The sequence below is a fragment of the Malaclemys terrapin genome, chromosome 1 (genome assembly GCF_027887155.1).
Source record: "Malaclemys terrapin pileata isolate rMalTer1 chromosome 1, rMalTer1.hap1, whole genome shotgun sequence".
NCBI classification, from domain to species: domain Eukaryota; kingdom Metazoa; phylum Chordata; order Testudines; family Emydidae; genus Malaclemys; species Malaclemys terrapin.
Genome location: NC_071505.1, coordinates 262061091 through 262088003, shown reverse-complemented (window position 1 = coordinate 262088003; position 26913 = coordinate 262061091). Strand labels below are relative to the sequence as shown.

General features: G+C 43.3%; 1 protein-coding gene across 4 annotated transcripts in view; it reads left to right on the top strand.

The window, feature by feature from the left end:
• The window catches only part of DZIP1 (DAZ interacting zinc finger protein 1), a 78901-nt gene that overhangs the window by 16204 nt on the left and 35784 nt on the right, over positions 1-26913 (top strand). For 3 of the 4 annotated variants that reach the window (XM_054012180.1, XM_054012169.1, XM_054012197.1), the window contains exons 5-10: positions 15074-15235; positions 16001-16138; positions 16951-17013; positions 20545-20685; positions 23899-23947; positions 25920-25976. In XM_054012180.1, coding sequence (XP_053868155.1) covers positions 15074-15235; positions 16001-16138; positions 16951-17013; positions 20545-20685; positions 23899-23947; positions 25920-25976 — 610 coding nt within the window. The remainder of the gene's footprint in view (positions 1-15073; positions 15236-16000; positions 16139-16950; positions 17014-20544; positions 20686-23898; positions 23948-25919; positions 25977-26913) is intronic. The other variant, XM_054012188.1, reaches the window with a different exon arrangement.

Sequence of the window (26913 nt, the reverse complement as noted above, 5' to 3'; positions counted from 1 at the left end):
TACTTCTACTGCTGACCTCACAGTAGAAACCATTGTTGTTTCCTACAAGAGGCTATGCAAAGGCAACAAGGGGAAAGCAGCCCTTGATGCTGAAAAATGTTTAATGCAAATAGAAGAATCAAGGGGAGAGTCTTTCATGGAGTCAAAAAGAACAGCTGCCAGCTGTTTCCAAGAGACCCAGAGCTGGCTTGGGGAGTGAGTAGCTGTGGAAAGACACGGCTAACTGGTTGTCTCCTGCATTGCTCCCAATGTCTGAGCCTTCTGTCCCTGCAAATGGTTATATACCTGTGAGTTACCTGTCCTCTCCTCTCTGCAGTAGCATAAAGGAACCTGTGGAGCAGGTGCTTGGAAGTTTATGCAGTGTAGGTGGATTTCTTTACACTGGTTTACATTCCCTATTTGCCATACCAGCTGCAAGTCTCTGATGCCCTGGGTGTTTTGCTCCCCAACTCCTTATGCAAGTTGGGGGTCTATGCATAGTTGTAGGTTATTTCAAATCTTCTTTCTCTAACTCCAAGGAATCCCTTCCCCTTTACTGTACGGTAGCAATAGGTATGTATATCTACACAACAGCTGGGAGGTGTAATTCTCAGCTTGTACAACAACTAATTGAGCTAGTGCCTAAAGATAGCATTGTGACTGCAGCAGCTCGGGCTAGCTGCCGAATATGTACCCTGGGTTTCAGGCAGGATTGTGTTCAGGATGCTATCCCAAGCTGCTGCCGGTTGCACTCCTACCACCCTGCTATTTTTAGGTGCTAGCTCGAGCAGAGCTAACATGTACATCTAACTGAGCTGGGAATTGTTAGAAGAAAGAGCAGGTTGACCCAGAGGCAGATATGAGTACAGGCTTCTTTATTGCGATACTTGTTCCCCTGGACCCATTTGTCCAGTAAACACTGAATTAGTTACAGCACATTCTTTTTGTTTGTTAATATGTACACTTGCCTACATCCGTTACAACACCCCAAAACTCTTTATTAAATAATAAAAACACCCATTTTGTTAGTAAACTCACCTTATCTGTGCACAGCATTAAACATATTACACAGGCATTTTACCTTGAAAATATATTTCTTTGCAACAATTTGGTGCCACAAATCTCCCTGGTCAGCAATTCTCAGGGAAGGTAGGAAGGGGGCATAAACCAGGGCTTGTTTATGTAGCTGGGAAAGGAAGGGAGGAGGAGATAATACTGCTTTACCCAAAAGGTATCCTTTAGATCCTCACATTTCTTATGCAGCTGCAACATTTATCAATTCTTACAAGCAACAGGGAAGGGCAAATTATGGCAACTTATTTATTGAACAAGGAACTACAGCCTTCTTATGCCTTTGTCCTCTAATGCCATGTCAGCACATAAGTAGAAACCTGGGAATCTGCTAAACCCATACATATCCCAACAGGAATTAAACCTCTCAGCTGCTGAGTAGACAAACCCTTTGGCATGTCTACACTACCACTTTTGTCAGTATAGCTTATGTTGCTCAGGGGTGTGAAAAAACACCACAGAGCAACATAAGTTACTCCAACAGAAACGCCGGTGTGAACAGCGCTATGTCGGCGGGAGAGCTCTCTCCCATCAGCATAGAGCCGCTACACGAGCGATCTTACAGCAGCTCAGCTGTATCGGTACAGCTGTGCTGCTGTAAGCTCTCAAGCGTAGACATGGCCTTAGTCAGATTCCTTTATAGGAAACCGCAAGATTGTGATCAGAAGGGGAAAGAGAATGGTTCATTTACTTGTAATGAGTAAAACTGTCAAGGAGAACCAAATAGAGGTAACGTTAAATTGTAAATGAGGCTTTTTAAATGTAGCTTTAAAAATCAGAGTAAATTTGGTCTTTATCTTACCCTCACATTATTAGAGTGAAGTTTTAAAATATTCAGCTTTAAAGCAGCTTTGATGTGAAGCACTTTTCCTTATAGAAGTTGCTGGCCAGCTTTTGATGTGAATCACCTCCACACAACTTATCTGTACTAGACTGGGTCTGTAAGGTCAGATACTCTTGGAAGTGAGAGGCAGTGTCTCAGTCTTGCAGTCATCAGCATGACTGTGAGGAGCTGTAGTAAAGTAACTCAAAGCCTCTTATCTTTAAATAAATAAATAAAGCATTATGAAAAGTTTGCATTGTAACATGGTTCTGATTCCCTCAATGTGAATCTTTGATCCTAGGTTGCTGAAGAAAATTTCTCATGTCAGCATAGTGGACCTGAACTAACATGGGCATTTGCTAGATATGCTAGCCGGTCTGTCCGTATTTGATAGTTCAAGTGCTTGAACAGATGGCTCATGCAGCTAAAGCATTTTCTTCCTTATGGCACAGAACACACAGCAATCCCAGTAGTCTATCACAGACATCTTGATGCACCCAAAACACATCCTTTGAAGCTACAGGAGTCTTAGCTAGGGAGCTGACTGAGAAGTTCTGAAATTCATGCTTACACTGGCAGGAAGCCCCTCTCTATCTCTTTCCCCTGACAATATTCAAGCTGTCATGGGAGGACCGAGGGAGAAAGTATAGAGAAAGGGGTGTGGAGGGGGCTGGCTGAGTACATCCTGCCACTGTGACTGATCTCCATTGTCACCCCAGATATCCCTCTCTTCAGTGGGATAACTCTTTCCTATCCTACCAGACGAACCACCATTTTCTTACAGAACTAAATAACCTTACAACAAAAAGGGGAGACCTTTGGAGCCTGCTGCTGGCCTCACTTGCCCTCTGTCCCTATTGTAGTAGGAAGAGAACCTGAGACACATAAGCCCTTGTATCAGAGGCCTGGTATGAGGCCTGAGGGAAAACAGGAGGAATTTGGGGCATTATTGGTGGGGAAAAAATGGAATGAAGGGGGGGAAATTTACATTTTTTCTTAGGCCCTTTAAATCCTTACTATTGCCTGTTTTTTTTTCCCGTGAAGGGGACTGGGCTAATATTTCTAAAAATTGAAGCCTACAGTTTATTCACAAACTGACAACAGCGTGGAAGGAAAATAGAGGCCAAATAAATTTATGTTGCTAGACAACTAGCAATTCTACTAATTCTGATTATGTCTTTGCCTTTGTTATCCACTTGCAATTGGACTCGTTCAGCAGAGGTTGCCAAATGTCCACCAAAGACTAACAACTTTTAGTCATTACTACTGTTTGCAGAGTCAAGCAAGTGGCTTCATACTCCGTACTAATTCCCTGAATCACCCATTTTCCAGTTGTTAATTTATATATTTATATTTTGCAATTGCATAATTTCTGACATTGTTGGTACTAAATTTATTAATTTATTACTTTTTAAATATAGTACTCATATACAGGATGAATTTGCAGATGCAGAATTTACCACATAATTTCCTCATGAATTTAAGCTTTCATTTTTTTAAAATAAATTTCTAGCCCTATGGTTGCAATGAGAATTTTTAAATGGGACTGTGTAACTGTGTTAGGCATATCTGCCTGAGTCTGCAGACAGCCTGAAACAGTAGCTCTGCAGACACGTGAACTGCCCCATTTAGCTCTGAAATCTAATGGCAGTAGTTTAAAATGTCATTGTTGATAACTATTTCCGGCTATAATGTGCTTATCTTGCAACCCCAAACTATCTCCTATGCCTTCCCAAGTGCCAAAAGCCCCATCTGTCTTTTACTTAAGCATTCAGCTTCCCCGGAGAACTTCTAGAATGTAATTTTCTATGTTTGGTACAAAATTCTGCAGTGTACAAAAAAACTGAAAATGTAAGGGGCAGCAATAAAATACATCGTTTTTTAATACCAAATTAAATGGCACCAATGATACTGATTGGATAGTATGATTTGTTTTGATTTTAAATTAATAGTAATTCATTTAAAAAAAATTACTTGAAGCTGCAGCAAAATTTCCTGTCTGTCATATCAGAATACTTCAGACACAACAGTTGTGGTTTTTTTCTGTATAATTAGGTCAATCCTATTACAAAGCATGTGGGACCTTAATTTGATGATGCTCCCACTATGTATTTAATAACAAATCATTTCTATAGATAAATATTTTAGCTTAACCATTAGAAAATCCACAAAAATGTTAGCTATTCAGTTCCCTGTTTGTTTATACCTTTGAAACAAGGACAGTTAGGCAGAGTAATACTGAGAAAGCAAAGTTGCATTTGATATGTAAGGCACAAGGATAGTGAGTAGAATAACAAAACATATCCTTATTTGTTGAATAATTTTACCCACCTCAGTAAAATTCACCCAACTATACTAACAAAACCAGAAACTTTCTGGTGGAAGGAAGCTACTTAATAAAAAGCAATAGAAATGAGCTTAAATAACACTTAGAAAAGTTAGATGCCTGCAAGTCACCCGGGCCTGATGAAATGCATCCTAGAATACTCAAGGAGCTAATAGAGGAGGTATCTGAGCCTCTAGCTATTATCTTTGGAAAGTCATGGGAGACGGGAGAGATTCCAGAAGACTGGAAAAGGGCAAATATAGTGCCCATCTATAAAAAGGGAACTAAAAACAACCCAGGTAACTACAGACCAGTTAGTTTAACTTCTGTGCCAGGGAAGATAATGGAGCAAGTAATTAAGGAAATCATCTGCCAACACTTGGAAGGTGGTAAGGTGATAGGGAATAGCCAGCATGGATTTGTGAAGAACAAATCATGTCAAACCAATCTGATAGCTTTCTTTGATAGGATAACGAGCCTTGTGGATAAGGGTGAAGCGGTGGATGTGGTATACCTAGACTTTAGTAAGGCATTTGATACGGTCTCGCATGATATTCTTATCGATAAACTAGGCAAATACAAATTAGATGGGGCTACTATAAGGTGGGTGCATAACTGGCTGGATAATCGTACTCAGAGAGTTGTTATTAATGGTTCCCAATCCTGCTGGAAAGGCGTAACGAGTGGGGTACCGCAGGGGTCTGTTTTGGGACCGGCTCTGTTCAATATCTTCATCAACGACTTAGATGTTGGCATAGAAAGTACGCTTATTAAGTTTGCGGATGATACCAAACTGGGAGGGATTGCAACTACTTTGGAGGACAGGGTCATAATTCAAAATGATCTGGACAAATTGGAGAAATGGTCTGAGTTAAACAGGATGAAGTTTAACAAAGACAAATGCAAAGTGCTCCACTTAGGAAGGAAAAATCAATTTCACACATACAGAATGGGAAAAGACTGTCTAGGAAGGAGTACGGCAGAAAGGGATCTAGGGGTTATAGTGGACCACAAGCTAAATATGAGTCAACAGTGTGATGCTGTTGCAAAAAAAGCAAACATGATTCTGGGATGCATTAACAGGTGTGTTGTGAGCAAGACACGAGAAGTCATTCTTCCGCTCTACTCTGCTCTGGTTAGGCCTCAGCTGGAGTATTGTGTCCAGTTCTGGGCGCCGCATTTTAAAAAAGATGTGGAGAAACTGGAAAGGGTCCAAAGAAGAGCAACAAGAATGATTAAAGGTCTTGAGAACATGACCTATGAAGGAAGGCTGAAAGAATTGGGTTTGTTTAGTTTGGAAAAGAGAAGACTGAGAGGGGACATGATAGCAGTTTTCAGGTATATAAAAGGGTGTCATAAGGAGGAGGGAGAGAACTTGTTCACCTTAGCCTCTAAGGATAGAACCAGAAACAATGGGTTTAAACTGCAGCAAGGGAGGTCTAGATTGGACATTAGGAAAAAGTTCCTAACTGTCAGGGTGGTTAAACACTGGAACAAATTGCCTAGGGAGGTTGTGGAATCTCTGTCTCTGGAGATATTTAAGAGTAGGTTAGATAAATGTCTATTAGGGATGGTCTAGGCAGTATTTGGTCCTGCCATGCGGGCAGGGGACTGGACTCGATGACCTCTCGAGGTCCCTTCCAGTCCTAGAATCTATGAATCTATGAATCTATGAATCTATAAGCTTTATTCCCTGAAGGTGGCAGTATGGTTTCCATGATCATGTGTATGCCAGGTGTGTGTCCTCTCTTTTGTCACTCTGCCAGGTGACAATCAATCCAGAATGAAGATTTTTGTCTCCATCCCTGATTCCATCTGTAGGCTCACAAGAACTTGCCCAGGTATCATGCCCCTGCTGGGTTGCTGCAGCTGGCATCTTTTCTGTGAAGTGATATCTTAATTTCTGGGCCTTAGATGGCACCAGAGTTCCTGTGGAACAGAAGAAGCAATATGAAAGCCTAAAAATACCATGGAGGAAAGGGAAGAAATCCCCTTCCTGCTCAGCTCCAATACTGCCCTAATAGTGAGGCTGTTCTGCTCAGAGTGTGCTGCCCCGCCCCCCACTTCCATGTGGAGGTCTGACAAGCCATATTGAGAGGGAACAGAAGTAACTCTGAACTAGGGGCCTAAATCCGACTCCAGTAGCTCCCCTACTAATACCAGAGGAATGAGAGGGTCTGCCCAGCACGATCCAGATGTTATGAAAGAAGAGACCCTTATTTCTGAGGAGGAGTTCCAGGATATCAGCATCATGGAGGTAGGGGACTTCCAGTCCTTCTCAGGGCTTCCCCCACATTATTCATATCTAACAACTGCCTCAAGGTGAATGCACCAGCCTTGAAACTGTCCTTGTTAGTATAGAAGAACAGAGAACTTCATGGTATGTACAATACCAGAAGAACAAACCTTTCTCATTATGAACTGTTTCTGCCATTTCTACTATTCTTGCAGTCATTGCCTTGATATCCCCTACAAGCATGTGTTGGAGGGCACTTGGCCACTAACAACACTGAGCCTACTAGTTTGTTTCGTATACAGTAAGCACTGAAAAGCTACCAAACAGTGATTGCTTTTTTGGTCACTATTCTCCTAGTACTCTGTTAAAAGCAATCTGTATATATGAGTGACAGATATATTTACTGATAGCCAGAGTTACCTTGTTTAGCCCAATTCTTTTGTATATTTATTTTAAAATTATTTTTCTCACTTAAAGTTGTGAGGGCACCTTGCGCGAGCTTTTGCTGTAAAAATGTAGATTTTGTAGGACTCCACATCAAGGGAATGAGTACCCAATGCCGTTATTTTTGCTTTTATTTTGCTGGTTCTGATGGATTGATTGCATATTTTTCTCTGGTAATGTGATTCATTAATATTGGGTTATAGTTTGCTTGATAACATAGTAACAATTGAACCCATAGAGTCATAGAATCATAGAATTCTTCTTCGAGTGCTTGCTCATATCGATTCCAATTAGATGTGCGCGCCGCGTGCACAATCGTCAGAGAATTTTCTACCCTAGCAACACCCGTGGGTCGGCTGTGGAGCCCCCTGGAGTGGCGCCTTCATGGCGCTGGATATATACCCCAGCTGACCCAGCGCCCCCTCAGTTCCTTCTTACCGCCCATGACTGTCATTGGAACTGTGGAGCGCGGCATAGCTGTTCTCCACTCTCCGTAGCTTTACTCGTTAGTTATTCTAGATAGTTTTTGTTATATTCTTTAGATTAGTAGTTTGTTGTTAATAGTTTGTTCACTATATAAATAGTTGTAAATAGTTAGCGGGGCTTAAGGGGGCTATTTGTCCCCCCTTTTCCCCCGGCGCACAGCCGGGCTCATGCCCAAGGCTCCTGGCTTTAAGCCGTGCACGACCTGTGCTAAGCCTATGCCAGTGGGAGACCCTCACAACTCTTGTCTGAAGTGCTTAGGGGAGTCTCACCAGACAGATAAGTGTAAAATCTGTAAGGCTTTCAGACCCAGGACCAAAAAGGAGTGGGACTTCAGAGTCAAGCAGCTCCTTATGGAGGCGGCACTTAGCCCAGATCCTCCTTCGGCGCACCAAGTCCCAGCACCGAGCGCCTCGGTGCGCAGCGCCCCAGCGGCACCCGCCGGTACTGCACCTCGAGCAGACGCGGATAAGGACTCACGGCACCGTCCCTCCCTCGGCACCGCGTCCGCCGCAAGCGCCTCGGCACCATTCCCTGTCTCCGGGACATAAAAGACCCCGCAAGACTCAGGACGCCGCTGTCCTACAGGCACCGGCTCCCCCGGCACCGGTGGTAGAGCCGCGTCCGCCTTTGGAACGCCAGAGGGCGCAGACATCCTCAACACCGTTGACTCCGGCACCGGGGGTAGGGCCATTGAGTCCGGTGCGGACTGGCTCACTGCCTCGTTCTGTGGTGGAGCCCTGTCTCCCTTCTACTCCGGAGACCTTCGCTACAGCAAAAGACCCCATCGCCCTCATGGAGCCGGCGCCGTCTCAGCCCGTGGCACCGCCTGCCCTTTGGACCATGCAATCCAGGGGCAAGCCGGCCCTGGTACGGCCACCATCTGCGAGCCTGGACTCGCAGCACCGGTTATACTCGCGGCCTAGGTCTCCTTCCCGGCGCTGGTCTACATCTCGGCACCGTCCTGAGCATCGGTACCAATCGGAGTCCAGACGCAGTTCTCGGCACCGGTACGAGTGCTGCTCCCATTCGAAAGGCCGCTCCCGGCACCAAGGCTACAGGCGGTCATCCTCATCCCGATCCAGATCCGGATCTCGGTACCGGCATGGCGATCGGCACCACTCTCGATCCCAGTACCGCTCACCGGTATCGCGCAGAGACCGCTCGTCTGTGGATCGGCACCGGTCGGCACCGTACCGGGCCAAGCTGATGCAACCACGCTCGGCACCGCCCTGGCCCTCAAGATCGGCGTCTTGCTCATCCGACGGGGCTTCCCGATCGGCATACCCTGCTCAGGGTTAGGCTGCCGATGACTTGGGTCATTGGCAGGAGGGGGGCAGAGGACCCTACACAGGACCCTGCGCGTTGGTCTTTCTGGACCCCGTGGGCGTACCACCAAGCGCAAGGGGCTCCACCAGCGGCCTCTCTCTTGGCACAATCTGAGTCCAGAGTTCCGGAGGCCACCATCTCCCGTCCTCCCCCAGGGGGCATGGAGGCTCCCATGCTGACACCAGCACAGGCCCCAGACCTCGGGGCAGGAGATCCTTCACATCAGGGACCCTTAGAGCCGGACCCTCATTTGGATCCCTTACCCCCGGAGGCATCCTCCTCATCTTCCCTGGATGACGACAGCTTATGGCCCACCCCCAATAGATCTCTGTGCCCACCAAGACCTATTACGTAGGATGGCATGCAATATGGACCTGCAGGCAGAGGAGATAGTGGAGGTACAGGAGCCGGTGGTCAGCATCCTGTCGGCTGATGCCCCATCCCGGGTGGCGTTACCGCTAATTTGTATGATTCAGGCTAACGCCAATACCATATGGCAAACCCCTGCCTCCATCCCACCCACTACCAGAGGTGTAGAGAGGAAGTACTTTGTCCCCTCCAAGGACCATGAGTACCTATATATGCACCCTCCACCATGTTCACTAGTCGTGTCCTCAGTGAACGCAAGAGAGCTCCATGGTCAGCAGGCGGCAGCGCCCAAATCGAAGGACGCCAAATGCTTCGATTTGTTCGGGCGTAAAGTTTACTCAGCGGGGGGGTCTGCAGCTCAGAGCCGCGAACCAACAGGCGCTCTTGAGCTACAGTTACAACTCATGGAACTCCATGAGTAAATTCAAAGAGTTGGTTCCCCAGGACTCGAGAGAGGAGTTCGGGGCCTTAGTGGAGGAAGGTAAAAAGGTGGCTAGGACCTCCTTGCAGGCCTCCCTGGACATAGCGGACTCGGCCGCCAGGACTCTAACGTCTGGGATAGCCATGAGATGCGTCTCCTGGCTCCAGGTTTCGGGGTTACTGCCAGAACTGCAGCAGACCCTGCAGGACCTGCCATTCGAGGGACAGGGATTGTTCTGGGACAAGACGGACCCTCGTTTGCAGAGCCTCAAGGACTCCAGAATCATCATGCACTCCCTGGGGATGCATATCCCAGGACCCCAGCGCAGGCTCTTTAGGCCCCAGCCACAAAAGTTCTACCCTCCTCCTCGTCCGAGACAGGACTTCCCCAGAAGGCGGGGACAAAGTGGTAGACGGAGGTTGACTGGCCCCCAACTGGTCAGAACCAAGGCCCTCCTAGATCACCTTCAGGCCCTAGGCAAAATTTTTGAAGGTGGGCTCGAGGACGGCGTACTAGCCACTACCCAGGATCCATTTCCTTTATTTCAGGATCGCCTCTCCCGTTTCCACCGTGCTTGGTCCCTTATAACCTCAGACCGTTGGGTCCTTCGCACGGTGGAAAGGGGATACGCTCTCCAGTTTTCTTCGTTCCCCCCTCCCAGCCCCCCTCCCCGTCACTCTTCAGGGACCCTTCTCACGAGCATCTCCTTATCCAGGAAGTTTTTGGGCTCCTCTCTATGGGGGCCATAGAGGAGGTTCCGTCGGAGTTAAGGGGCAGGGGGTTTTACTCCTGCTACTTCCTGATCCCCAAAGCAAAAGAGGGTCTGCGACCCATTTTAGATTTACGCAGACTCAACAAATTCATAGTAAAGTTGAAGTTCCGCATGGTCTCCTTGGGGACCATCATCCCTTCCCTGGATCCTGGGGACTGGTACGCCGCCCTCAACATGAAGGACACATATTTTCATGTAGCAATCTACCCCCCGCACAGGCGCTTCCTGCGGTTTGTAGTAAACAAGGTGCACTACCAATTTGCCGTCCTTCCCTTCGGCTTGTCTGCGGCTCCGAGAGTCTTCACCAAATGTATGGCTGTCGTGGCAGCATACCTTCATCATGCAAGGATACAGGTGTTCCCCTATCTAGATGACTGGCTGGTGCGCGGCCACACCAGAGAGCAGGTTCACGTTCACATTCAGATAATATTATGAACATTCCGCGACTTAGGCATTCTGCTCAACAAGGAAAAGTCCACTCTGGAGCCAACCCAGAGAATAGAGTTTATTGGGGCAATCTTAGACTCCACACTCGCCAGAGCTCTTCTGCCAGACACTCGGTTCCATGCCATCACAAACATCATCCACGGACTCCAGATCTTCCCGATCACCACGATAAGGATGTGTCTTGGCCTGTTGGGACACATGGCCTCTTGCACTTACGTAACCAGGCATGCCAGTCTTCGGCTTCGCCCACTTCAGGCTTGGGTATCATCGGTGTACCGCCCTTATCGGGACAACCTGAGCATGGTGGTCACGGTTCCAAGCCCAGTTTTGACCTCTTTGGTGGCTGGATCACAAGGCGATTTGCGCAGGAGTGCCATTCCACGCCCGCAACCCTCCCTGCACCTGGTCACAGATGCTTCATTTCTAGGTTGGGGCGCTCACCTCGGGGAACACCATTTCTCAGTCTCCTACATGGCCGTTATGTATCAGTCCTCACAGACAACACCACGGTCATGTTCTACATCAACAAGCAAGGAGGAGCCCGGTCGTCTTTCCTATGCCAAGAGGCCATTCGCCTGTGGGAGTTCTGGATTGCCCACTTGATACATCTCATGGCATCATTCCACCCTGGAGTCCAGAACACTCTAGCGGACCGTCTCAGCAGATCCTTCCAGACACACGAGTGGTTGATTCGCCCGAATATCATCCATTCCATCTTCCAGAGATGGGGATTTCCCCAGGTCGACCTGTTCGCCTCATGAGCCAACAGGAAGTGCCACGTGTTCTGCTCCCTCCAAGGGCGATCTCTGGGCTCCCTGTCAGATGCTTTCCTCCTATCGTGGAGAGACCAGCTTTTCTACGCTTTCCCTCCATTCCCACTGGTCCACAGGGTACTGCTCAAGCTACGCAGAGACAAGGCACGTATGATTCTAGTCGCTCCAGCTTGGCCAAGACAGCACTGGTACACCACGCTTCTGGAGCTATCGGTGCAAACTCCGATCATGCTTCCCTTGTGCCCAGACTTGATCTCTCAGGACCACAGCCGACTCTGTCACCCTGACCTGAAATCGCTCCACCTCACAGCGTGGATGCTCCATGGCTGAATCGGACAGAGCTATGATCCTCTCATCCCGTGCAACAGATTCTGCTGGGAAGTAGAAAGCCCTCTACACGGACCACTTACTTAGCCAAGTGGAAACGGTTCTCTTGTTGGTGTGAGCAGCGGGCCACGCTCCCCCTTGCAGGCGTCTATTCCTCTTATACTCGAATATCTCCTATCCCTGAAACAGCAGGGCTTGGCGATATCTTCAGTCAGGGTTCACCTGGCTGCTATATCGTCGTTCCACCCAGGAGAACACGCTTCCTCGGTCTTCTCTAACCCGATGGTCGTCAGATTCCTCAAGGGCTTAGACCGGTTATACCCACAGCAACGCCAACCCGTTCCGGCGTGGGATCTTAACCTGGTTCTCTCCAAGCTCACAGGGCCCCCCTTCGAGCCATTGGCTACCTGCTCACTCCTTTACCTATCTTGGAAGACAGCCTTCCTTGTAGCCATCACTTCAGCAAGGCGTGTTTCTGAACTCAGGGTGCTCACATCTGAGCCTCCGTACACAGTCTTCCACAAAGACAAGGTGCAGCTTCGCCCCCACCCTGCCTTTCTTCCTAAGGTAGTATCAGCTTTTCATGTGAACCAGGATATATTTCTCCCGGTCTTCCATCCTAAGCCGCACGCCGCCCGTCAAGACCAACGTATGCACTCCTTGGACGTATGCAGGGCCCTGGCTTTCTATATTGAGCGTACGAAGCCGTTTAGGAAGACGACGCAACTCTTCGTTGCAGTGGCTGACCGGATGAAAGGTTTACCGGTCTCCTCACAACGTCTCTCCTCTTAGATCACGTCCTGCATTCGTGCTTGCTATGACCTGGCCGGTGCCCCAACACCACGCCTCACCGCCCACTCCACGAGGGCCCAAGCCTCCTCAACTGCCTTCCTGGCTCAGGTTCTGATCCAGGACATTTGTAGAGCGGCGGTTTGGTCATCGGTCCACACCTTCGCCACTCACTATGTGCTGGTAAAGCAGTCTAGAGACGATGCTGCATTCGGGTCAGTGGTTTTGCACAAGGCAATGTCTCACTCCGACCCCACCGCCTAGGTAAAGCTTGGTAGTCACCTAATTGGAATCGATATGAGCAAGCACTCGAAGAAGAAAAAACTGTTACTCACCTTTGTAACTGTTGTTCTTCGAGATGTGTTGCTCATATCCATTCCAAACCCGTCCCCCTTCCCCACTGTCGGAGTAGCTGGCAAGAAGGAACTGAGGGGGCGCTGGGTCGGCTGGGGTATATATCCAGCGCCATGAAGGCGCCACTCCAGGGGGCTCCACAGCCGACCCACCGGGTGTTGCTAGGGTAGAAAATTCTCCGACGATCATGCATGCGGCGCGCGTGCACACCTAATTGGATTGGATATGAGCAACACATCTCGAAGAACAACAGTTACAAAGGTGAGTAACTGTTTTTTCTGGAAGGGACCTCGAGAGGTCATCTAGTCCAGTCCATTGCATTCATGGCAGGACTAAGTATTATATCAGGGATTGTCAACCTTTGGCATGCAGCCCATCAAGGAAATTCGCTGGTGGGCTGGGACGGTTTGTTTACCTGCAGTGTCCGCAGGTTCGGCCAATCACAGCTCCCACTGGCCACGGTTTGCTGTTCCAGGCCAGCAGGGAAGTGGCGGCCAGCACATCCCTTGTCCTGCACCGCTTCCCGCAACCCCCATTGGCCTGGAACGGCGAACCGCGGCCAGTGGGAGCTGCGATCGGCCGAACCTGTGGACGCTGCAGGTAAACAAACCGTCCCAGCCCACCGGTGGATTTCCCTGACAGGCTGCGTGCCAAAGGTTGCTGATCCCTGTATTATACAGACCATCCCTGGCAGGTGTTTGTCTAACCTGCTCTTAAAAATCTCCAGTGAGGGAGATTCCACAGCCTCCCTAGGCAATTTATTCCAGTGCTTAACCACCCTGACAGTTAGGAAGTTTTTCCTAATGTCCAACCCAAACCTCCCTTGCTGCAATTTAAGCCCATTGCTTCTTGTCCTATCCTCAAAGGTTAAGGAGAACAATTTTTCTCCCTCCTCCTTGTAACAACCTTTTATGTACTTGAAAACTGTTATCATGTCCTCTCTGTCTTTTCTTCTCCAGACTAAACAAACCCAATTTTTTCAATCTTCCCTCACAGATCATGTTTTCTAGATCTTTAATCGTTTTTGTTGCTCTTCTCTGGACTTTCTCCAGTTTGTCCACATCTTTCCTGAAATGTGGTGCCCAGAACTGGACACAGTAGTCCAGTTGAGGCCTAATCAGCCCAGAGTGGAGTGGAAGAATTCCTTCTCGTATCTTGCTTACAACATTTCAACTAATACATCCCAGAATGATGTTTGCTTTTTTTGCAGCCATGTTACTTTGTTGACTTCTATTTAGCTTACTTTAAGGTCAGAAGAGACCACCAAATTATCTAGTCTGACCTCCTGTATATCACAAGCCACCAGTATCAGCTAATACCCATATAATAACCCCAACAACTGAAATTAGACCAACTCATTAGAGACCACGGGAGACTAAACTATTATGTGCCACGGGCAGAGAATAGGAGAAGCCAAGGTGCACCAGTGCAAGAGGCCCATGCAGTGGCAGGGAATTGACCAAGTGAGATATACCCACATAATACCAGCAAGTAACTCGCACTCCATGCTGTAGGGGAAGGTGAAAACCCCCCAAGGTTCCTGCCAATCGGAGCTGGGGGAAAATTCCTTCTGAACCCCACGTATCATGATCAGTTAGACTCTGAGCATGTAAGCAAGAACCAGACAGGTAATATGAATATTTTTTTTCAAGTCTGTAAATTACGCAAATTGGTCAGGCTTTGTAGCCTTAAACTTTTGTGGTTAAAATATATTAACTAGTATTAATTTCAGTATATTTGAAGGAAATGGGCCTTTGTTTTTAAGCAGAACTTCCCATTGACTTATTCAGACAAGAGTTAAGGACAGCATGAGTGATAAATGCAAAACAAAAGCTTACAGGTTGAAGGTTAAGAGAGGAATGTGATGCAATATTTAGACAAAATTCCTTTATATACACAAGTGCCTGTAGGAGCTGCAATTGTTTATTTAGAGAAGGGAAAAAATACTGGTTCAAATAATTGGTTTCACTCAGAAGTTCTGCTTAAAAATTGATGTCACAGTATTTTACAGAAGTTACCATTTGGCTCATATAGCTTAGCTATTACCTTTGCCATTTTTAATGTTGCATTGTTTTGTATGTGAGAACAGAGTGAGAGAATTCTTAGAGTAACATTTTAAAATAATTTCAGGAATATGAACATCAAAGATCAAAAGAAGAAGAAATTCTGCAATCTTTTCATAAATGGAAAGAGGAAGAAAAAGAGAAATTGGCTGATGAAATAGAGAAAGTAAAAGAGATGTTTATGAAGGAGTTTAAAGAATTAGCTACAAAGAATACTGCATTAGAAAATGTAAGTGATTTAAATATGGAATTTCTGTTAATATTGCCTGTAATGAACTGATCTTGGTTTGTTATTTGAAACATATAATAAGATACCTAGCTCTTATGTAATGCTTTTCATCAGCAGATCTCAAAGTCCTTTACAAAGGAGGTCAGTATCATGATGTTAACATTATAAGAGCTGTTCTTATATAAAACTTAAAAAATATTAGTTAATTAATTAATGGTTATATTCTGGTATTGTCTCCTTAATTCCAAAATGTTTTCAGTTCTTTTCTGAATTGCACTTATTTGTATGAAGGAATCCTACCTACAAGTTACATGTTACTCTTTTCTTAATCCTGAACCACTGAGTTCTTGTTTTGCAATTGGTTAGTATTTTATCATTACTATCTGGAGGCACCTACCAAGTTTAGGTGATTATGTGTGACATAGAAGAGGAGGAACAGCCTCTGTAGCAAGGTCCTGAGAGAGTAGAACTGCATGGGGTGATGTCACAAAGATCAAAAGTTGTATTTCCAAGTGTTCTGATGATGGATAAATCTGTGAGTGTCCAGGCACATCAGAAAAGCTATGTGCGTGAATTTAGTAGAACTGCTTTTAGTTTGTTGGTACTAGTTCCTAACCTGCATCCTTGTAATCACAGTAAAACTGATAAATTTTTACTGCTTAGAAACATTTGTTGAGAGAGTCTGATGCATACACCAACTCTTTAAACAGTTATAATAATTTCTTGACTAAATGCTGGGTTTTTAACAGATATTTTTCCTCTTAGCAATTGTTAGAATTACAGAAGTCCAATATTCAACTGAAATCCAATTTAGGCACTTTAAAAGACAGCCATGAATTTACGGACGAGAGACCTCAGAATGATCAGGATTATCAGAATATGATGCAACTTCTTGAAAAACAGGTAGTACTCTGATGTAAAGATGAATATACAATATTGTGATCACTACTGCTAGTCTCTGTGTTTGTACTTCTACAAATAAGAATGTAACATTCAGAATAAATTTTCTGTAATTCTCATTTACTAAAGTAATTTTTTTTCTTTTCTGATTCACTGCACATTGGCCTGGGATTCTCACCTATGCCCTATATGTTCTGGGTGGAGTTCATTGGCGGAAGGAATCATTTGTGCCTTCTTGATCCTAGTGTTGCTTTGGAAAAATACATTTAAAAATTGAACAAATGATAAGAAACTCTGAGATGTTAGAAAATTTTAGTGATGGGTTCTCCTCCCCTCCCCCCTTCTTTTAGTCGAAGAAAATTCATGGTGGAATTTGTTCAGTTCTTCCCACAAAGGGAAGTATACTCCATCCTTCACAAGTTAAGGTGTTTTATTTCATTGTCACTATAAATCCCATTAACCAGTGTTTGAATTTGTTATTTAGAAAAAAAAACTACTCATATGTTTGTTATTAGCAAAATGAAATATATCATTGTAACTTTATATTTTGTCAAATGAGAGAGACAGGACTTGTATGTCCAGGGTCCTATGAATACATAATTTCCAGTTTGATTAATAACATATAACACTTACACTCAAACATATGAGACATTTCAGTTACGAGACACTTCAATTATTGTTTGTCATAAGGAAGGGGTTACTGAAGTGCTGCAGTATTAATAATCTTTTATGCTGATATAATGTAATTCAGCTTCATTATTAACCAATTTTTAATACAAACAAAATCTTTAAATGAATATTTACTTTCGTTATAGGAAAGTAAGTGGACTTCCAGAATACAAGCCCTTCATCAAGAACATGAAAAGGAAAGGTGCCAGGTAAGATTGCATAGCAATGTGCTTATACCAACAACCTATTTTTAAGCCAGTGAAATAAAAGCAAACACCACACTCTCTCAATGCTACTACTACAATTTGCAACATCTGGCAGATTAGACATCCTAGATATTCAGAATATATGTTCAAAATACATTCTTTTGGTATATAGCATTATTTAGTATTTCTCTATTTCTTTTATGGTAGTGCCCAAAGATAGCAGTCAGGATCAGGGTCCTGCTGTTAAAGAACCTGTGGAAACACAGAGAGACTGAGTCCATGCCCTGAAGAGTTAAACATTTTTTTCAGCTATGTGCAGAATGTACTATATAGTGTGCTTGCATACTTCAGGGGTTGGCAACATTGGCACGCGGCTCGCCAGGGTAAGCACCCTGACGGGACGGGCCAGTTTTATTTACCTGCTGACGCGGCAGGTTCGGCCGATCGCGGCCCCCACTGGCTGCGGTTCGCCGTCCCGGGCCAATGGAAGCGGCGAGAAGCGGCGCGGGCGAGCGATGTGCTGGCCGCAGCTTCTCACCGCCCCCATTGGCCCAGGACGGGGAACTGCGGCCAGTGGGGGCCGCGATCGGCTGAACCTGCCGCGTCAGCAGGTGAATAAAACTGGCCCGGCCCGCCAGGGTGCTTACCCTGGCGAGCCGCATGCCAATGTTGCCGACCCCTGGCATACTAGGTAGTTAATATAATGTGCAAAATAAAATGGCAATGTGTAGCTCTCATTTATCCTGATGGGCCAACGGGGGGGATCTCCAACCTTTTCCAGCTGTGAATCTCAAATTCCTCCCTCCATCCTCCCCTGTTTTCCCCCATTGTGTCTCTCTAGTCCTGAATCCTTTGAGCTTTTCTTGTTCCAGGAAAAACATTGTAATGGAATTTGATTTTTGCATTAATTCTCATATTTTACTTTTTCTTTGTCTCTTCCTCAGTCTTTATCTTTTTTCTTCTAGTTATTTTTTCTCTCATTCCTGCTCTAAGTTTCTATTTTTCCTTCCTCCTCCTCCCTTCATGTCTCATTCGGCTGCATAGCCATGATCTGGAACTGTCCAGTTCAAAAATGGGAAGATCAGGGGCTGCATGGCTATTACTACTTCTCCCCCAGCAAGCAAGCAGCAGGGAAGCATCATGCAACACCCTGAAAAGGGATATAGTACATTTCTTACACACCTTCACTGGGTACAAGAGTAGGGGAGGGGGAAAATTGTGTGTATTCCTTATGGGGTTTGTCACTGCATGCTGCCCCGTACTCAGCGCTGATCCTGAATCAAGCCCATTGTGTTCATTGCCCAGATTCCCAACTATTATTTCTAAAATAGCATTATTTGCTGCCATGGGTAACTGTAAATAATTTTCTTTATCTAGTCATATACATTTCCCTGTAGGTCTTACTTTCAGACCATGTCCATAAGAATATGCACATCCCTTACTGCGTTCTGCGTTTTTTCATTTACACACAGAGTATTAAAAATGATATAGGCCCTGATTCAGAAAAAGCATCTCCTATTCAGGAAAGCACCACAACACATGCATGAACCCCATTGAACTCACGCATGCTTAAGTACTTTCTTGAATTAGGGTGTGACTCAAACCCTGCACTGACAGGGAAAGGGCTACTGAGGCTGTGTGTTCTAAAGTAGCCCCACCCCTCCTCTCCTGCCAATCCTGTGTGATAGGAATGGGGAGCTTTAAAAAGAGGATGCTGTAGTCAAGTGGGAGGAAGTCCAGAGAAGGGAGTGGCTAAATTAGAGTAGAAGGGGGGCACCCTAGAGAAACTCGTTTACACAGGGCCATAAAGAGAAGGATTTGAACCAAAACCTTGCTTGTGTAAACTATATAATAAAATATTTTATGTAGGGCGATTAAAATTATTAATTGTGATTAATTGCACTGTTAAACAGTAATAGAATACCATTTACTTATTTAAATATTTTTGGATGTTTTCTACATTTTCAAATATATTGATTACAATTACAACACAGAATACAAACGGTACAGTGTTCACTTTATATTTATTTTTGATTACAAGTAATTTGCACTGTAAAAAAAACAAAAGAAGCCGTATTTTTCAATTCACCTAATACAAGTACTGTAGTGCAATCTCTTTATCATGAAAGTTGAACTTACAAATTTAGAATTATGTACAAAAAAACCTGCATTCAAAAATAAAACAGTGTAAAATTTTAGAGCCTACAAGTCCACTCAGTCCTACTTCTTCTTCAGACAATGATTCAGACAAAAAAGTTTGTTTATGTTGCAGGAGATAATGCTGCCCACTTCTTGTTTACAATGTCACCTGAAAGTAAGAACAGACATTCACATGGCACTGTTGTAGCCGGCATTGCAAGATATTTATGTGCCAGATGCGCTAAAGATTCATATGTCCCTTCCTGCTTCAGCCACCATTCCAGGGGACATGCGTCCATGTTGATGACGGGTTCTGCTCGATAACAATCCAAAACAGTGCGGACCAACGCCTCTTCATTTTCATTATCTGAGTCAGATGCCACCAGCAGAAGGTTAATTTTCTTTTTAGGTGGTTCAGGTTCTGTAGTTTCCACATCAGAGTGTTGCTCTTTTAAGACTTCTGAAAGCATGCCCCACACTTTGTCTCTCTCAGATTTTGAAAGGCACTTCAGATTCTTAAACCTTGGGTGAGTGCTGTAGTTATCTTTAGAAATCTCATATTAGTATCTTCTTTGCATTTTGTGAAATCTGCAGTGAAAGTGTTTTTAAAATGAACAACATATGCTGGGTCATCCTCCGAGACTGCTATAACATGAAATATATGGCAGAATGCGGGTAAAACAGCAGGGGACATACAATTCTCCCCAAGGAGTTCAGTCACAAATTTAATTAATACATTATTTTTTAACAAGCGTCATTAACCTCTGGAATGGAGGCCAAAACATGAAGGGGCATTGGAATGTGGCATAGCATATCTGGCACCTAAATACCTTGCAGTACTAGCTACAAAAGTGCCATGCAAATACCTGTTCTCACTTTCTGGTGACATTGTAAATAAGAAGAGGGCAGCATTATCTCTCGTAAATGTAAACAAACTTGTTTGTCTTAGTGATTGGCTGAATGGACTTGTAGGCTCTGAAGTTTTATATTGTTTTGTTTTTGAGTGCAGTTATGTAGCAAAAAAAATCCACACTTGTAAGTTGCACTTTCACAGTAAAGAGATTGCACTACAGTACTTGTATGAGGTGAATTGAAAAATACTGTTTCTTTTATCATTTTTACAGTGCAAATATTTGTAATCAAAAATACTATACACTTTGATTTCAATTACAACACAGAATACAATATATATGAAAATGTAGAAAAACATCCAAAATATGTAATTTAATTTCAGTTGGTATTCTACTGTTTAACAGTGCGATTAAAACTAAAAAACAGTGCGATTAAATCACGATTAATTATTTTTAGTTAATCACATGTTAACTGTGATTAATCAACAACCCTAATTTTATGTAATATTTACAATTAGTCACTTTTCAATGGTTTGTTTTCTAGCTACTGTCACAGATTGAGAAGCTTAAATCATCAATGACAGAGGACCTAAATGCAAGTAACATCTTCTATAAGAAAAGGATAGAGGAGCTAGGGCAGAGGCTTCAGGAACAGAACGAGCTGATTATTTCTCAAAAACAGCAGGTCTGTTTTATAAAGTATTCTTGGGTATCTAAAACCTTGGGCATGTGAGAAGAGATTTTTTTTTTTAAATACTGTAATCTGTGGATGAATTTCCAATTTTCATAAATCAATATTCTTCTAAAATTTGAATTGGTGGTATTACCTCCATAAGTGGCATTGGTGTGATCATTACTGGAATAATGTGTCCAGTTTTGGTGGCCATACTTCTAAAAAGGTCCGCTTGGGTCATCAAATTCAGTCTCCTGTTGTTGCAGTCAACCCCATCAGATAATCCCATTCATAGATTTATCAAATTGGAAAGGGCTCAGGAAAGATCAACGGTAGTGATTTGAGGTTTGGAAAACATACTTCACATTGCGAGACTTAACAAGCTCAGTCTATTTAGTTTATCCAAGAGAAGGTTAAGAGTTGAGTTGGTCATGGTCTACAAGTATCTACATGGGAAGAAATTTCTGAGAGTAGACACTGCTCTAATTTCTGAGAAAAAGGCATAATGAGATCTAATGGCTAGAATCTGAAGCTAGACAAATTCAGACTAGAAATAAAGCACAATTTTTTGACCATGAGGATAATGAATCATTGAAACAGCTAACCTAGGAATGTGATGGATTCTGCATCACGTCACGTCTTTAAATCAAGACTAGATATATTTCTAAAAGAGATACTATAGTTCAAACAGTTTATGGGCTTGATGCAGAAATTACTGGGTGAGGTTGTATGGTCTATGTTATGCAGGAGATCAGTCTAGATCATCATAATGGTCCCTTCTGGCTTTAAAAATCTATTAATGTATCTATGTGGTAAAGTGTATGTGCTTATCAACAACAGTCTGATTTTGCAGACTTCAGAAAGTGGTTAATTTTAAGCACATGCATAAGTCTTTGCACAATTGGGGCCAAGATTTGTGTGTCTGGTTAGCAAGTGGCAACTCTTAAGTCATCTTCCATAACAAAAAATTACAGCTGAGAGTCAGAAACCTATTGAGCAATAAATAAAATACAATTAAATAGTATATTCAGAGAAGGAGTTGTAGAAGAGTACTTAGGCTCAGACAAACTCCGTACAAGAAAAGTGACATCTCCAAAGAAAATCAGCATTACCTGGTTTATAAAATGTCTCATAAAGGATCTCAAGGCTCCATTTTTGAAAGGCAACTATGAAAGTCCAAGTTCCTCAAAGTGGAAGGGCTTGAACAGCAGATGAGATTGCTGAGAGAAACTGGAAGCTAGACTGGATAGATCATGAAAGAAGGTACCATTCAGGTGACGCACTATGAGTTGAGACCTTTGATGGGTTGGACATACCAAGGATGGAAGAATGTGTCAGTAGGAAAATGAATACTGTAGTATATTTTACAGGAAGATATCAAGCAAATTAAAAAGTAGCATTAAGAATTTGGAAATCATCACTGGAAATAGGATGAGGGACTAAAGAGAACTGAACATGATACCAATATTTTAAAAGGATCAAGGAAAATACTGAGAAGTTTAAAAGTTCAAGTCTGACTCTCTACCAGGAAATTTACGAGGAACAAAATAAGAGCACTTTTATAGATACAGATTGATCAAAATCAGAATGGGTTTATAAAGGAATGTGATGATGAATTTAAATGAATATAACTAACCTTCATGATGAAATTAAATAAGACTTGACTAGAAAGAAATAGACATAAGACATACTTCAGAAACATTCATTTATAGCCCTGGTTTATTGAGTAAAAAAATTATGCAGGACGCCGTGTTCTACTGTTGTCTAGCAAATAGCTCTAAATGATCATTGTTTTTAATTTATTTTTTGCTTTTAGAAACGTAAGAAGTTCCTTGCAAAGAACTGTATTACAAGAACTTCAGAGTTTCATAATGAAGGCCTCAAAAGTCTAGAAATGCTAACGTTATGGTTCTTCAAGCAGTCTCTGCACATTCCCGTGCGTGGGGTGCACCAAGCACCGTCAGCACATCCCAAAAGTGGGAATTTGTAGAGACCATCTTGAAGAACTCTTGCTATATGTGATCAACCTTTATGTACCTGAGCAAATTTAGATCTGTCCCCTGTCGCTTATACATTAAATATGACACAGGCTTAAGTGCTTTGCTCAATTGGGGCCCAGGACACCTTTTTAATTATATGATTATTAAGGGTACAATTCTGTCATGAAGGTCAGAGATTCCGTGACTTTCCAGGACCTCCACAACTGCTTCTGCAGGGGCAGGGCTGGAGCAACTGTCAGCCCTGGGGATGTCAGAACAGGGGCTGGCAGTCAGCCCCAGGGATTCCGGAGCAGCAGCCCCAGGGCTGAAGCAGCGGCTGGGGCTGGGTCAGCCTTCTGTGGCTGGAGCAGTGGCAGTCGTGATGCTGGAGCAGCTCCGAAGCTCAGCCCGTGGTAGTGTTCCAACTTTAGTCCCCCCCACACCAGGATTTTTTTTAGTAAAAGTCAGGGACAGGTCTCAGGCTTCTGTGAATTGTTGTTTATTTCCTGCGACCTTCCCTTGACTTTTATTAAAATACCCGTGACAGAATCTTAACCTTAATGATTATCTAAATGTTTTTCTGCAGAACCCCGTCTTTGTTCATTGCACAGGCTGGGTGGTGACTGAGGCTAAATTGTGTAGTGAGTATGGCTGGGGACCAGAGGAAGTCAGTGGGACTTTTCCCACACTTAAAATTAAGCATGTGCTTAAGTGCTTTGTTGGATTGGGGCTGGACTTCAAGCACCACTGCAGAAATTGGAAATACAGCATGTAGTAAATGATAGTATAATGTAGTAAATGATACAGGCACCCTTAGGAACCCTGCCTATTTCATTGCATAGTTGAATGGCATACAAGAAATGTCTGCATAGCAGAGAAAACATCCCGGCTGGCCCCTGGGGCTCGGGCTATGGGGCAGTTTCATTGCTGTGTAGATTTGTGGGGTGGGCTGGAGTGTGAGCTCTGAGACCCTCCCACATTGCCGGGTCGTCATTCACTGAGCACTATGCAGCTTGAGTGTTGAATGAGACGGAGTCCAATGAAAACAAAATTTCTTCGTATGTGTAGCATTTTAAATAATCATTCCTGTCATCCTGTTTTTTGGCAATAGTGGAAATTTTGTTAGTCTTTATAATTTAACTTAATTTTCATTTGAGGCCTTGTATTTTAGGACAATTATTTTATTCAGTCTTGTGGCATCCATTTTAACTGTGTCCTCACCTTATGGTAAATTTTTCTGTTTCAGATAAAAGAATTGTCCACAAAATCACTAGTAAGCGTCAAACCACATGATGGTAAGTGCAGGCTATAAGAAAAGGCTATAAATTAGGTTGATTCTACTTCTGAGTCTAACATTTTGGTTCAGTTGTCCTAATTTAAAATGCTAAAATGCAATTATCTTAGTACATATGGTACAGTACATTACAAATTGATACTTGAACTTCACAAATTTTATTTTAAAAATCAAATCAGCACTTGCAATTTAACTGTACTTCATATTGTGTCAGTGCTGCTGGTTCTTTGCCTCTTTTCTGTTGTGTGTCAAACCTGCACAGACTTGCAACATTAAGGTTTTACAAGGCACAAAGCTGAACACTTGAAGGGAGGAGATATGAAAGCATGGCATTTAATAATTTTAAACTAATGATTGTGGGTATGTTTATAGTAAACAAATTAGGCAGGAGCAGCCTGAACTGATAAGCTTGCCTTAAGCTATCTGCATAGTGATTGGACCTCACATGTAAGAAGTGTAGATGTTAGTAGCTAGAATGTATGTACACAGTGTGATGTGTGACATGAATTGAAATTATGGTATCAAACCCCCTGCATCTGGGCCTGACCAGTGTGGGCAAAGAGCTGTTACATGCCTAATAAAGTAACCTGAGTGATGAGCTGGAGCTAAACTGAGATTTTTGAATTCCGGAAAGCTGAACGAAGTGTTCTTCCAGAACTGGATGAGGTGTTGTGGATAAGCTGAGTGGAAAGGTCTCCAAGGGAATCCCAAGAACATAACATTCCTCCCTCTTAGGGCCTGATTTATTGAATCCTCACAAAATAAACACAATTCCTTTGGCCCGTCCAGGCTTCTACCCTTGCTTATTCAGGGTTTCCAATTTACCCCTGTTTCAGGGCTTCTGACTCCGGCTCTTTCTTGGATCCCCAGTTCCATCTCTGCTTGAGAAGCTCTGCCAGTCCCACTGTGGCCCCTGAGCCCCTCTTGTGAGACATTCCTCCCCCCAGGCCTTTTTCTAGCCCTGGTCCCTGGACTCAAATTCATCCTTCCCTTAGGGCAGAGTCTCCACAGCCCAGCCTTCTTGGGGTTGTACTTGAATCCTGGTAGGGTTTCATAGCCCACAATCATGATGGTTCACCATAGGAGATCCTCCCTGCAATCTTCTCCTGACTCCAGGCTTGCTTTTAACTGAGCTAAGAGCTTTAATAACACTCAGTGGCATGACTTCTAGCCACCATTCCCATCTTGGTCTGGGGAGCTTTCCTGGAACTACTTGTTCTTAAAGGAGCCATGCATTGGAATCAGTTGGCCCTGGGCCCTCACTGCTGTCACAAGGGACAAACTATGCTATTATAGGAAGCATTTCACAGATTAGAAAACAGAGACAAAAACAGGTTAAGTGACTTGCCCAGGTTTACACCTGCAACTAAGTGGCAGAGCAGGATTTCAGGCTTACCTCTTCCATCTCCAGCAACTAGATAATACTGTAACTTCAATTCCTTAGTAAAGCAACCTTTTACTATTTTGGAAACTCTGTTGGTGTAAAATGTTGTCTTTCCCTTGAAATATGTTCCGTAATTAATTTATAAATGTGCTACAGTAGAACCTCAGAGTTACAAACACCTTGGGCATGTAAGTTGTTCGTAACGCTGAAATGTTCGTAACTAAACAAAACATTATGGTGGTTCTTTCAAAAGTTTACAACTGAACATTGAGTTAATACAGCTTTGACACTTTACTATACAGAAAAAAAAATGCTGCTTTCCCTTTATTTTTTTTTTTAGTAGTCTACATTTAACACAGCACTGTACTGTATTTGCTTTTTTTATTTTCCTTTGGTCTCTGCTGCTGCCTGAATGCATATTTCTGGTTCCAAATGAGGTGTGTGGTTGAGTGGTCAGTTCGTAACTCTGGTGTTTGTAACTCTGAGGTTCTACTGTATAAGTAAATATCTGCTATGTTTGAATGTATACATCTGTTATTGTTTACTGTAAGACATTTGTTCTTAGCTTCTTTCTTTTGTGCTGTTTTAGTGAATGCTCCAGCACAGCATGTTGTAGAACCTAAATCAAGTCTACAAGACACACATGGTAAGTTCTGTAATAGACTCAGTTTCAGTAAATGTAAATCTAATACTCAGTCTTCACAATTTATTATCTGTGGGATCATTTCTATGACAATACTTAAATTCAGTGGAGAATACAATTTAATTAACTGTGCTTTAATTCTCACATTAAATATTGTTTTAAAATACATGTAAAGTGACACTGTAGAGGTGGGTAGGTATAAAAACTGACAGTGCTTTGAGAGTGATTCCCACAAGGTGGATGATTTTTACCTTCCTGGTGTATTCTATGTAATTTGTTTTTCCAACTGATCATCAGAACGAACAGTGGAGGGGAAGCAAAATTGTGACTTTCAGTGAACAAACTGGTGTTTGCCTAAAGAGTGCGTGTGAAGTGGTTTGTTTTTTGTAAATCTTGGAAAAAATATATTTTTTTTATGTGGTTTCAGTCATTAGTTAGAGGGAAAATACAACAGAAATAATCAGGAAGCTAGAACTCTCCTGTTGGGATTATTGTCTTTGTGTACTGTAGGTTAATATTTTGGTTTATTAGCCCACAATATTCTGATGTCTAAATACAGAAAAATATCTACATTGACATTGTATTCAATCATCCTACTTCGAGTGCAGTGCTATTGTCTAAGACTGTATCATTGTACTGTATCATGTCTTATTGCTTTAATTTTTTTCTTTTTAAACAAAAGCAATATTTTGTTGTTGAGAATATCAAAATAGTTTCCATTGGGTCTCAACTTTCAAAACAATGACTAATACTGTTACCGTGGTAGCTAGATATCTTCAGTGATCAATAAGATTCTTTTCTGCATAACATTTCAAATAGTAAAGTGATAGAGTTGTGGGTGTTGTGTTAGGTTTTTATGTATTATAAATATTACTATGCATGCAGTGTGAATGAATTTTGAAAAAAAATCTAAAATTGTTAAATTAACTTTTATTTCTAA